Genomic DNA, 13,272 nt, shown 5'->3' on the forward strand with positions numbered 1-13,272 from the left:
TAGATTTCTAACATAAAATTTCACTTGTTTTTACAGAGTGCACCCCAGTGCATGGCCCTCTTCTGATTTCAGGTTTGGGTATTATAGCTCTAGCAGAATTACTTGGATTAGTTTATATGAAACTTGTTGGTAAGTCGATCTTATTTTTGTTAGCCTATGCCAAGAACTTCAAATATATAATTTGGAAAATTCCTTTGATTGGCTCTAATAATTTATGACTAAAGAAATTTATCAGTGTTTCCAGAAATGAGAAAATACCGTGAATGCAGCTATATTTTTTAAATAATAAAGTAATAAAATTGGAATGATTTGGGGGTGATGAAAGAAGAGTAGAAGTAATATGAATTAATGAAAAGTTTAGATTATAGACTAGTTTAAAAGAAAATGGCTTTGTTTTAGAATGTATAGACTTTTTTATACCACCTAAAAGGAGAGAACGTTGAGGATTCATTTTAATAGGAAAGGATTTTTAATTGGCCCATTAAAATTCATTTTAATAGGAAAGGATTTTAATTGGTTCTGTGAGAGCTAACTCTTTTACAGAGACCCTATTTGTTACTTCCTGTTCTTGCAGACTGTTTGTAGACCTTGACACCCCAAAGTAGACATGTTGAAATTCAAAATCTGTCACTTTTGTTAAAGAACAGTGTCCTCTGACTTTACTTGACTTTAAAATATTTTTAGTTAAAACTAATATAAAAACATGGAGTTTTAAAATTTAAGGCCTTACTACCTTTTTAAAAGTTTATTTGTTTTTAAAATCCAGTATAATTAACATACAGTGTTATGTTAGTTTCAGGTGTACAATATAGTGATTCAACAGTTCTATACATTACTCAGTGCTCATCATGATGAGTGTACTCTTTAACTTTCATCCCCATCACCTGTTTTACCCATCCCCCCCACCTCCCCTCTGGCAACCACCAGTTTGTTCTCTATATTTAAGAATCTTATTTTTTGTTTGTCTCTTTTTTCCTTTGTTTGTTTTGTTTCTTAAATTCTGCCTATGAGTGAAATCATATGGTATTCATCTTTCTCAGACTGACTTCACTTAGCATTATACCCCCTAGATCCATCCATGTTGTTTTTACTACTTTTAAAATCAATTGTTAGTAAGTGGGGAGTTCGCTAATTATTTCTGAACTTCATATTTAATCTGCCAATTTTCAAATAACAGATTTCTATATTCTTATTTTTTATATATATAGGCATGTGCTTTTAGCTAGTATGTTGTCTTATTTAAGCTAAAAATGTTCCCTGGTAATTGGTTTGCATTGGTATCCCTTTAAAAAAATTTGTTTTTTATTTAAGAAGTAAAGCAAAGCAAACTCTTAAGCATTTGTCAAAATAATCAAAAGTTGCCAAATAATGGAGTAAAAAAATCAGTGTTTCTGCTTTAGGGGAACTTTACTGTGTTTCCAAAAATTAATATAAACCTTGAATTTTTATAGTAAAATAATTTTACATATGACATAATACTCTCAAAGAAATTTTACCTTTGTTTCTGAACTTCAGTTTTTGCTGACTGATGAATGAGTTCAATTTTGTTATATATTCTTTGTCTCTGGTAATGCTTATTAGATAAACAATTAAAATACTTAACTAAAATCTCCCTATCTTTGGTTCATGTGTTCTTAAGTCAGAGTCGTTTCCTCAATGAAATTTTCTTAGTTTGTGACTCGTAAGTCCATAAAACACAATGAAGACTTCTCAGCAGAATGGTGTTCATTTAGTAGCTGTCAGAAGCATCACATTATGAATATTGGTACATATTCTATTTTTGTTGAGTATTCGAATCACCATTTGTATGGTTCTTGAAGATGACACTGCTGGTATGTTGCTTCTTATGAATGCTTGAGAACAGTATGTGACCTGCAACATGATGCAGTATTATGTGTCTTTGACTGATAGTAAGCTCTTTGTTCTTTTTATTCCTCATTATCTAGATCGTCCTCCCTTTTATTCCCATGCTCCCCCAAGCCTTCCATGTCTAAAGAATGATGCTCAGTAGAGTTGCCAACAGGTCTGTAATGCTGACTCAGGTGGAAATAGGCATCAGCTAACTGCCACCTCCTGGGCCCTGCTCTCTCCCTTCTCCATCGTTTACATCCCAAAGAAGCTTGTGAAACCACACACATACTTTTTCACCTTAAAAGTCAAACTGAAAGTGAAATCTTGAAAAGTTCCCCAAATTATTTTTTCTTTATCATAGTTTAGCATATAAATATGTCACGTGTAAGTTAAGAATTTAGTCCAATTTTATTGACATTTTGAGAACATTCTAAATTAACTTTCCAAACCTTGTCTGATGCCAGAATTCAGAGGCACACCTTCGGTCAGTTGAAGGGCAAGAAGAGAAAAGGTACAGGAAAGTTGCTCTTTAGATAATGTGGTAGAATAGGAAAATTGATGTGTTTTTCTTAAAATAATAATGTGTAAATGTGAGTATACGTAACATTAAGGTTGCAAATTTTAACATTTATCAGGAGGTAAAAATTGTAAATGTTTCCAAAATAAATCTTACTCATTGCTGATGCTCTGTTTTGGAAAAGCTTAATGAATGTGTCTTGACTAAAATGCAATAAAATCCTCAGTTTGTTGTTGTTTTTGTCGTTAAAATCCAAGCTAACTCTTTAAGAGTAAGTTAATGGCCCTATGAGAATTTTAACTTTTGTTGTTTTTATTTCCAGGCTTAAATTTGTAGCCTTAATTGTTACTCTAGAAGTAAGATTTTTAAATTTCATTTCCTATGATCTTTTTAAACCGTGTTGGATTTCATTTTTTTACTGGAAGCATTTAAGTTTTGCAAAATGAAATTGGGGCTAGAAACAATAACAATGTGAGATCATACAGAAAATTAAATAGAACTAACTAAACTCACTAGAGTTAGGCTTGTTGTTTGTATGCGGCATTAAATATCCATTATATTTTATAAGAGTCAGTACTTGTTCATTTTTTGTTAAAGTCATTACCACTTAGTTCAGTATAAGTGCATATAAACGTGTTTTGTTACAAATCAACCTACTGGTACACAGAAACCATATTTATCACAACATCCTAGTTGTTTTAGAATGACATGGAATATATATATATATATAATACAGTGATATTTTATAGCCCATTGTTAAGGAGAGGTGAGTCTGATATCAGTAGGAAAATTATTCCTGAAAATTTAAAACCTAGAAATACATTTATACTGTGTGGTCACATGTTTCAGGGAGAGAAGAATAAATCAAGAAGAAACCTTGCAAGGGAGCTTATATGGAACCCTTAAGGCTTGTGGTTTAAAAAATAAACAAAATAAATATATTTTATATATAATAATTTTATATATAGTAAGTATATTTATAGTTAATATATAAATATATATTATATAAGGTGTGTTATATATTTATAAATATATATAAACTATATAGTTAACATATATATTTGTATATATATGTTTAACTACATACATATGTGTAGCTGTCAGTGCCTTAGGTCCATTATAGTAACAGATAAACCATAGTAATTTTGTCACGATGATCATATGCCTCTGGAAGAAGATTAGCTCAAGTGAAATTAACTTCTGCATTTTTGGGTTTTATACTATTAGAGGGAGCACAGCTGACTTTTATCCCTCTGAATCAGTGTTCTTTATAGAGCTCTTTTTCAGAATGGTCTAGCCAAAATGTGATGTTCCTTGGACCTGAGAATTGGAACTCAGAAACTATTCTTTATACATTACTAGAACAGAAAAGGAGTTACTTGGAAGTTCTTAATAATAATTCTAATAAATTTATGATCTCAAAAATGTAGGTCTAAAATATTACCTCTGACCCTTCACACCACCAGTCAGAAATTTTCACAGCTGTTTTCTTTTCCTTGATAGAACACAGAGGGCATGGTTTAGTTGAAGTAAGTTGTATATACATGTAACTACCATGATGATCCCTAACGAAGTTCTGTAATTCTGCTTGGCTTCTTTGGGAGGCTGCTAAGTGTGACTCACCCATATTCCCAACCCATTTCACTCCATACTACTATTTTTTTTTTTAAGATTTTTATCTGTTTTTTAAGTAATCTCTACACCCATCATGAGGCTCGAACTCACAACACTAAGATCAAGAGTCACACTCTCTACTGGCTGAGCCAGCAAGGCACCCCACTCCATACTACTTTAAAAAAGTGGTTTCCTTGTTTGGCTGCCAGGACTATATCACTCCCCAAGTGCCTCTAGCAAGGGAGCTTTACTTTAAAGCCACACATGATACTAACAGAGAAGGGAATCTCCTGAGAGCTGGGACACAACCAGGCCTCATAGGGACTGGAACAGTAAGCAGTTTAGGAATTGGAAGTATCTGATGCATTTCTAAGAACTGAGCCACCATGTTGCCCTCTAATAGGAGTTTGTCAATGCCCATCTGCCAGTTATACTATTGAGTTCTTCTCTGGTTCTTTCCCTACAAGCTTATCCTCCTCTTTATGGCCTTATCTTGTATTTTATATTTGTCATCTCACTGATAGTTTCTCTTACCTTTGTCTTTAAGCCTTGAGCTTCTCTCCTGGCTTGCTGTCTCCGTGTCACATTCCTTTCCATCACCAACTTTCTGGTCTCTTTCTGTTCCTCCTCCTCACACTCCAGTGGGAGAGAGAAACTTTTCAGGCTAGTCCGTCGCTGTGGTCTCTGTTTGAGAGAGCCTGTCACATTCTGGCTAGTGTGTACGTTGGCTGCCCTTGGGTAGGGTCTCACTCCCATTGCCCATCGGCTTTGGAAGCTTTGTAGGGGTGGGCATGGAGGAGGAGTGGCAGGAAGTAGAGCGCACAGAACCCTAGAGCGGTCCCTGGGGCTTGCCTGAGTCTGCTCACAGTCAAATCCAGGCTTCCATCCAACCCCCAGGACAGTGTAATTGACTGTCCTGTAACATCACTGTCCTACCAACTGGCTCACAGGATGTTGCTGGTTGATGTTTTTATATATGTAGGACTCATTCTGTATTTAGGACTGGCTTGAGCTGCTCTGGGACCTTCTCACTTTGCTTTGTAAGGAAGTTCTCTATTTTTTCCTATGCGGCCAGAGTAATATTTTTTCCCTTTGTCACTTTCTTCATGCCCTATATTCCTTCATCTCCATTAACCAGTCCGTTCAGAAGCAGTGCCAAGGGTGACTTGGAAAGCTGAGAAGGAATACATAGAGAAGAAGTTGATTGTGGCTAAAACTAGCTGCTTAGAATAATTCATTGAACTCGGAAGGATCTGAATATTTTCTTTAGTTTGTTAGCTATTTGGAGCTTTGAAAACGGGAAAGATGGAAGCAGAAGAAAAGACTGGGCCACAAGGAACAAGAACAGTGAGCTAAGGACAGGCAGTGGAGTAGGGGGGTGGAGATTGGTCATTGCCACATTCTGTCCAGTTTCTGTCTGGGCTGAGTCGGGGGGGTGTAGAGTTCACAGTGGGAGTGAACAGATGATAGCATTTTTCAGCAAGAAGTATAACAAATAGCTGATTTGGGGGAAATAATAGCATGTAAAAATGAGAGAATGTAGATGTTTTATTTGATGTAGATGAATCATTTAATCATTTTATTCTGTCAATGTATATAATCATTTGCAATTAATCATTACATAGTCATTGAAATGAAACATTATATTGCCTTTATTTGTTTCATTTATTCAGTTCGTTTTCTCAATTTTTATTTATATCAGCTTCCAATCAGAAGACTACACAACCTTCTAGGGTAAGTTAAACTTTCTGAAATGAATTGGGAATGACCACTTGATGGTTTTGACTGAGGAATGGTAATTGAGATATTGAAGCCTTTTGCTCTCTGTTTAGTGGTATGACATCAGATTAAGAGAATATGGAAGTCATTTCATGACTTTGCATGAATAGATCCAACTCTGTTTTAAAATCTGTTTGGTCATTTTAGTTGCACTAGAATAGAATCAGTGATTCCTTAAGACTGTGCTGACTTCTCAAGTGACTTCTCGCTTTCTCAGAACTGGAAAGGTCATGTGTAAGAATAATGGTTATTATCTCTGCTGAAGGAAGCTGCCTCACCTGTTGGCTCCATTTGATGTGCACATACAAAGTGATATTTCAGGCTTTAAAATGAGGGAGAGGGATTCGTGTGAAATTGATTTCATTAAAAATAATCTATAAAATAAATGTAGATATTGCTGGAACATATCTGTTCTGAATTAGAATATATTTCCCTTCTTCCCTCATTTTATAAGTATTTTTCTTCCTCCATACTGTACTGTAGTTTTCACTGTGTCTTGGATACCTTAATAAGCTATCTAAGAAAATTTCGAGAAAAGGAGCAAATTTAAGAGATAAACTGAAACGGATAAATGAGCACGTGAAAAAAAACCCATGTAGAGATTGGTCATGGGACAGGCCCAAGGACTATTTTCTTGAAAGAAGGTCTGGAGAGGTCACCTTCCTAGAAAGGAATAATGGTAGCTCCACCTGGAAGGCCAAAATCGAGACTCCTGTCTGTGGCAGGAAGTGGAGATTACGTATACTCCTTAGGCCTGAAGAGCCTCAGAAGAAATGCCTGAGAGGCAAGGGGGCCTAGGGGTGAATCTTACCACAAGTGTTTATACTAAAAAGTTGAGTGCTACATTGGTCACCAACAGCCAGCAGTGTTTAAAGTGCCTCTGTTGGAGATAATCCAACCATTGGACCCTTACATCTTATCACATTTTCTTTACTTGTTACTGAATTCAGTTTGCATGATTTGAAATGATTCTGCTTTGGTCTCATCTCTTGTTTAACTCTTTTATTTATTACTGTATTGCTATTTATGTTTGCACTTTTTGAGAAGTTAGAATTTCTTGAACTAAAAGAGGCAGAGTGGGTGGGAAATTCTGCATAGAAAAAATATTAAGGTTAATACAGTTATTATTAAACTGTTAGGTAAGCTTGGCAAGCTTTGTTTTTCTAACCTTTATTACCTTATTTTGTTTTTAGACTGTAAGATTCACTCTTAACTATATAGTTTAAATATTAGAATATATAAATTTTAGTATAAAAGGACATGAAATTCCATTTTTACATAAATATATTTTAAATATTTTCCAGAAAGCTGTAGAGGAGCCCCTTAATGGTATGTGGTTGTTACAAACTTGTATATTCTTCTTGATCCATTACCTGATCATAATTTGAATAGCCTCCCAAAGCAGTTAGAATGCTCTATCTTTGCCTTGGGAAAAATCTAGTTTGTTTTTTGTTTTTTGGGGTTTTTTTTTTTTTTGCCTTGACCCCTCTTTTCTTGATTATTCAGAGTATTGCTATTGTAATGTTCTTACCTCTGAGAAAAATGCCCTGTTCACTCTCTCTCCAGTAGTTGCTTGCTCTGGCCCAATGACATTTGGGCGAGGGGACCTTGGCCTTATATTAGGCAAGATGAAATGTAACACCCCCAATAGAGAAGAATCTCAATTAATTTCAGTTTCTGATTTATAAATTTCAGATTCAGGCTGTCACCATGGAATGAGACCCAAGCATCTCACTTTCTTTCTCCCTATGTGTAGATCTGGGTTCTCAACTGACCTTGTTTCCTTTGTGGGGTCTGTGGGTATGATCCACAGAAAGGTTTTTTTGTAATAAAGTAATAGAGTTAAAATTAATTTGACTATAGCTGTGGAATAGTTAGCATGATATTACTGCATATTTATTTATTTAGAAATGATTTCTAATTGTGGAATCTTACTAACTGCCTGCTTGGCTTGTTACTAATTCTTAGCATTTAAAGAATCAAAAGGAATGATGAATGATGGTAAGTATAAAGTGCACCTACAATTATAGTTGGTTAAAATATGAACAATGAAAAGAAGTAAAATGGCTCTTGAAAGTATGCTCTTTTTTATATGTAAAAGGAACATTGTCAAATCATAAAGGTCTGCATTTCTTGATTTTATAAAACTTAAATCTCTTAAAAGTTACAAAACAAGTGCTAGAAAAGCTGTAGGGTGTCACTAATCAGACCCTCCAATCATACTGCTCATAGCAAAGAGAAATTACTGCTTTTTAAAAAACATTTTTCAGCTGCAGTATCTGGTGACTAACTTTTAAATGCTTTTATAAGACACATAGATAATCTGGCACAAATCTTTATCATCTTGACAGAGTTTCTTTTGTGTTTGTGTTGGCGATTTGTTGCATTTAATTCATGGGGACTTAATATCTCTGCTTTTCTAAGCAGGACTCAGTTCTGTCCTTTCGGGAGAGGATTTAAGAGAGCAATGTTTAGTCAGTCGAGCTTTTGCTTCTTGTTTTGGAACTCTGGGCTAATAACTTCTAATTTTTATTGAATATTTCAAGGACATACTTGTTAGTTTTTAAAAATAAGTTGGAGATACTGAGTGCTATAAGTATTCATTTTGATTTTACCTTAAGATGCTGTGATACTTCAGTTCTGTTAACATGTGATAACTTTGTTTTTCTTATCAAAAATTTCTTCATACCTTTGATATTTGCAGTCATTCCTTGATCATGTAAATAGTTTGCTATTTTACTGCTTTAACATCCGTGACCTACCTCCTCACTTCTGTGGCAAAGTGCAGCCTTTAACACAAGAGGCTATGTTCCCCTGAGTGCAGTTAGTTCTTGCATGAGATTAAAAACATGCTGATTATGTGTTAGTGGACAGAGTTTAAAACAAGGCTTAGGCCATGTTTGATAAGGAATCACAGAGCAATTCCACTTTTGTAAGTTTGTGTCGCAGCTACAGCCTTTATTACAAAGATGTATTTTGTTTGCCAACCACCACCCTCCTAAAAAATAAAAAATTTTAAAAAAGAACCAGTCCCTGGAATTGTGGCATGGTTTGTCCATATTTACATTCTCGTGGTTTATTTTTTAATTTCTTTGCTTTTTTCCTGCTGTGGTGTCAGTCTTCTGAAGCTGAATGAGGAAATGAAACTCCTTTTCTGTTTTCAGAAAACTAGTACAAGAGCCTCGAGTACCTCTTCCTTTTTTTAGAACCACTGTATCAGTAGATAGAGTAGTTTTTGTGTGTTCATAGCACACAAAATCTATGATGACCTTTGAAACTCCCTTAATTTTGCTAATATTTATCTGATTAGGATTTGTTGGTTTTTAAAACAAAAAACAAAAAAACCCTGTGTTTCTGGTGGGCTCGATGCTCACAGTGTGTCTGCCTGGTCAGTAAGTGAGTTTCAGACTAACCTTCTAGTGACCACAGTACCATTTTCTCTTCCTCTTGCCCCAAATCAACGTTTTATTTCACTTCTATCAAATGAATGGTAGAGGTCTGAAATGAATGGGGTAGAATATTATTCTGTGATCAGTATCTTCTGCTTTGAAAAATCAACATCTCTTGGCTTTTTAAGAGCTAACCTAGCAAACTGAGATTACCAGACTTTGCTGATTTTTATTTTCATTTGGCATTGGCCTTTTACTTACTACAACTGAAAAGGCTGGTGATTTGCCAGGTTTATGTCTGTGACCTTTGCAAATCTAAGATTAAATACTTTTTCTTTATTTTTAGATATCATATATATGACAATTCCAGTTTTTTAAAATACATCAACTTGTTAGTGCATAGAAAATAGACATGAATAGTGATTATATGTTCATTTTTCAATTTTCCAGAGTAACTGAAGTGAAGTGACGGACTCTGATTTGGAAAGTAGTTAAGACATGAAAGGAGTACAATTGTGTTTGAGCACCATGGCCTTGGTTCACTGTTCAGGAGAAGAGAACAAGAAAAATAACTGGTTCTCATCTGTGGAAAAAAGTAAATCATTGACCCTTAAATGATTATTGTTACAGTTTTTATTCAAAGCATTTGTAATGTAGTTAATAAAAGAATTATCATCTGTGTTGTGTGCCCAATTGAGATCCAGTTTTTTGTTGTTATTTTTACTCAATTAGGGGCAAGAGTAGAGTGGCCAACTTCCAAGAATGATGCCTTTCAGATCCTAGGGTCTCTTGACTTTAGGTCACCACTTTAAATTGGTTCAAGGTGAGAATTATCTGGCGCTACCCTCATGGTTTCCCAGAGAGATCTATGAAGAACAGTGGCTTCCATAGAACCTTAGCAAACTCGAGTTCACAGCCACGTTGGCAGTTATGGCTGGTGTTAGCCGAATATGGTTTGTACCACTTCTGGGTCAAGGGAATAGCAAATTTAAGAACAGACAGGAGTTTGCTTGGGAACATCTTGAATGCTGCCTGTGTGTGATGTGATCCGGCAGGAGATCATGGTCTTCATTCTTGGGGGTTGCCATTCACACATTTCTTCCTTCGACATACAGTGTAATGAATCCTTTCCAGATTTAGAGTAATTTTATTGATGGATGTGTTTTTCTTTTATTCACACAACCCTTTAAATCCTGTCTTGTCCTTCTGTTAATTGCTTCTGCTGTACAAGATGTAGCACCTTTTCTCCTCTTTGAACGTGGTCCAGTGACACGGTAGAATCATTGTAGAAAGGAGCCAGACTTATTCTCAGCGAACTATGTTCACACTTTTCAGCAAAAATAGCGATGGTTGTAACATATGTATTTCCTTCCTCGGATTTGAAGGCACAATCTACAGTGTTTCTTCACTTCTTCTCTGATCTGGGGCATGAAAAACCAAGATTGAGATTTGAACTATGAGTCTCCTGCATGGCAACATAATGTGTGTCACCGTCAGGCCGACAGGCCCACCCGCGGCAGGGTGGTTTTGTTACCATTGTATCTGTGTTGCATGATAAGCACTCATCTTCCTCATGTAGTCCTGCCTCTGTAAGCCCCACACTCTAAGATCGGAAAGCAAAACGAAACCCCCCACATCTCCTACCCCCATTAGAAGAAAATTAACATTTCTGACAGTCGTGATTGCCTGGAGTACTTTTAGATTCTTAGCACTCGTTTTCTTCCTTCATGGGTGTGTGTGTGCGCACGTGCACATGTATAAGATAGGCACATTCATCTTCTGTACGGACAACAGTGGGATACCTACAGGAGAGCAAATGTTAATTTCATGCTTTTAGTAACAACGTTAAAAAAGATCTTTATTGGGTGGAATTATATTTGATGCGAATATTTGATCACTTAAAACTTCAAAAACTTCTAGGTAATTTGCCAAGCTTTTTGACTGCTCACAATACCCTCTAAAAATACTAGTAATTCTTCCTGTCTGTGTAATAGTAAGATATTCATATCTGTAGTTAACATTACTTAATAGTTATTTCTTAGTACACTGAATGTTCCCATGTGCCTCTTTTATGCCAAATTAATTGTCACATTTCACGTTGGGACCAAGTGGTTTGCCTCTGGCAAACCTTATGACCTGCTGATGCTTCTCAGAAAACTGAGCAGACTATGAAGACAGCTCTTCTTGGGAAAAAAAAATTTTTTTTCTTTCCTAATTGTGTCCAAAATACTATCATATGTAGAGGGAACTGTATTCCTTTATATAAATATGATGGCTCTTGCTGTTTTTCCTCTGAAAATATATTTTACTAATATTGTTTACTTTGGAAATCAATTTTGATGAAAGGAGGAGAAAAGCAGATGAACTTGAAAAAGATCCAGATACCTATTCTCTATTAAGAAAAAGTAAGGCATGAAAATCTTTATAGCAAACTTTTTATAAACTCAAGTTGTACCTTTTAATATGCAATAAGCTCTCATTTATTTGGGGTTCAGTCTTGGGACCTATCCATCACCCTTTGTGTTCTCTTTAACACTGCCTGTCTTCTGAGGCACTCACTGCCCTAGACAACACACAGAGGAAGCAGGAGAGATGCCAGGTGACATCAACTCTTGCTCTTACTAGCTGTCAGCTTCTCTGGAAAAGGGACCACCTCAGCAGGAGCCCTCTTGGGCATCATTGGGCCAGTTCATTCACTTTAAATCAGACTTGCGGTGGCTCGCAAATTTTGTCACACCAAATTAGAATTGTTAACAATGTTTTGAGCATCATGTATCTGTCCCCGACCCCCCTGACAACGTGCTTTTTACTCAATGATCCCCAGTATTTGCCATTGACTAACACTCGATTTTATTTAGTGCACATCCTCTGGTGCCACTTGTCATTTTTGCAACAACTCCTCCAATGTTTTTGGCCAAATCCAATTTTCCGTCTCCTTCAAAACATTGCCTTCCAGCCCTCCCTCCCCTCCTGGCTCTCATCTGTAGCTCACCCCCATCTCTGTAGCTGCCTCTTTCATCTCTTCTATACCTTTCTTAGTACTTCATGTGTGTCTGCTGAGTTCTGTCAGGTTTTTTGTCTTGCTTCTCTCAATTTTGAAATTCTGTTACGGCAAGAGCTTTTTTATTTTCCTCTTTCTCTTCCTGCAGTGTTTTTCATTCATTAGGTGTTCGGTGCATAAGTTGGATGATTGAAAGTTGGCTGTATGCAGATTCCCCACTATTTTCAGTAGGGTGATTTAGATCGTTTTCTTTTTTGACAAATTTCACGTGCCCTGAAAACTTTAAAAGGTTATGACTTTTCACCTGGAAACTCCAGGTCCATTTTGTTTAAATTTCTGAGGATGTCAAAATGAAAAAATGGGGCTATCCCAAAATTTGAGAGTATTGCTCATGCCAGGATGCTATAGTCCATTTAGTAAATGACCAACCAAATTGTGATTTGAGTTAATAAAGCTCAAAAAGTGATACATTTACTCCTCCATCTCGTTGAGAATCAAGCTCTGTATCACCTTCTAGATATTTTTTGTCTTAAAAGGGGTATTCAAAAACAGATCTGTGGGATGTGTATGGAAATACATACTCCAATGGCATTTACCTGCCATTGGAAACCGGAGAAAGGATTGTTGGGCAACACTTTCTCTTTTTATTATGTTTTATTTAATGGAGAGTTTGTTTAGAAACCTTAGTTTCACATGTGTCACATTTTCAAAATCACTAACTGCCATCACCCACTGGGGTCCTTTTTTAAGTCATTTTCCGTGGCTAATAGGGATAATCCAGGTAACTTTTAAGAGCTAAGCAGTGAACAGAAAGTTTTCCTGCCTTTGGCTTTTGACAGCTCTTACTTATCATTTAAAACCAGCTTTCCCATAAATTGAGCCTTTTGAAAAAAAGAGCATTTGTAATAAGTTTCTCTGTAAGGCAACATCAGTGGAATCTTAAAAGTGTTATCAGGGTTGGTGAGAGGAGGAAACATTTCTGTTTTTATTAAATGGAGCATTATTTACAAAAAGCCATTGTTGAGATTTAGATCCTACATCATATAAATATCCATTAACCATTCTAAATAAAGAAAACTCCAGTGTTGCTATGTGCAAGATCCTCTCTTGGGGCTTTTTTC

General features: G+C 35.9%; 1 protein-coding gene across 7 annotated transcripts in view; it reads left to right on the forward strand.

The window, feature by feature from the left end:
• Nucleotides 1-13,066, forward strand: part of CD47 (CD47 molecule) — a 48,969-nt gene extending 35,903 nt beyond the window's left edge. The window contains exons 7-12 of one of the 7 annotated variants that reach the window (XR_003518649.2): nucleotides 37-129; nucleotides 2,316-2,362; nucleotides 5,685-5,716; nucleotides 7,066-7,090; nucleotides 7,730-7,762; nucleotides 9,601-9,847. Coding sequence is in view for 4 of the 7 variants with exons in the window: in XM_027587338.2 (XP_027443139.1) it covers nucleotides 37-129; nucleotides 5,685-5,716; nucleotides 7,066-7,090; nucleotides 7,730-7,762; nucleotides 9,601-9,605 (188 nt within the window). In the remaining 3 variants the exon portion in view is untranslated. Of the gene's footprint in view, nucleotides 1-36; nucleotides 130-2,315; nucleotides 2,363-5,684; nucleotides 5,717-7,065; nucleotides 7,091-7,729; nucleotides 7,763-9,600 lie in introns of all 7 variants that reach the window. The other 6 variants (XR_003518648.2, XM_027587338.2, XM_027587333.2 and 3 more) reach the window with 6 other exon arrangements.
• Nucleotides 13,067-13,272: the final 206 nt, after the last annotated feature.

The sequence above is a fragment of the Zalophus californianus genome, chromosome 1 (assembly GCF_009762305.2).
Source record: "Zalophus californianus isolate mZalCal1 chromosome 1, mZalCal1.pri.v2, whole genome shotgun sequence".
Classification (NCBI taxonomy): domain Eukaryota; kingdom Metazoa; phylum Chordata; class Mammalia; order Carnivora; family Otariidae; genus Zalophus; species Zalophus californianus.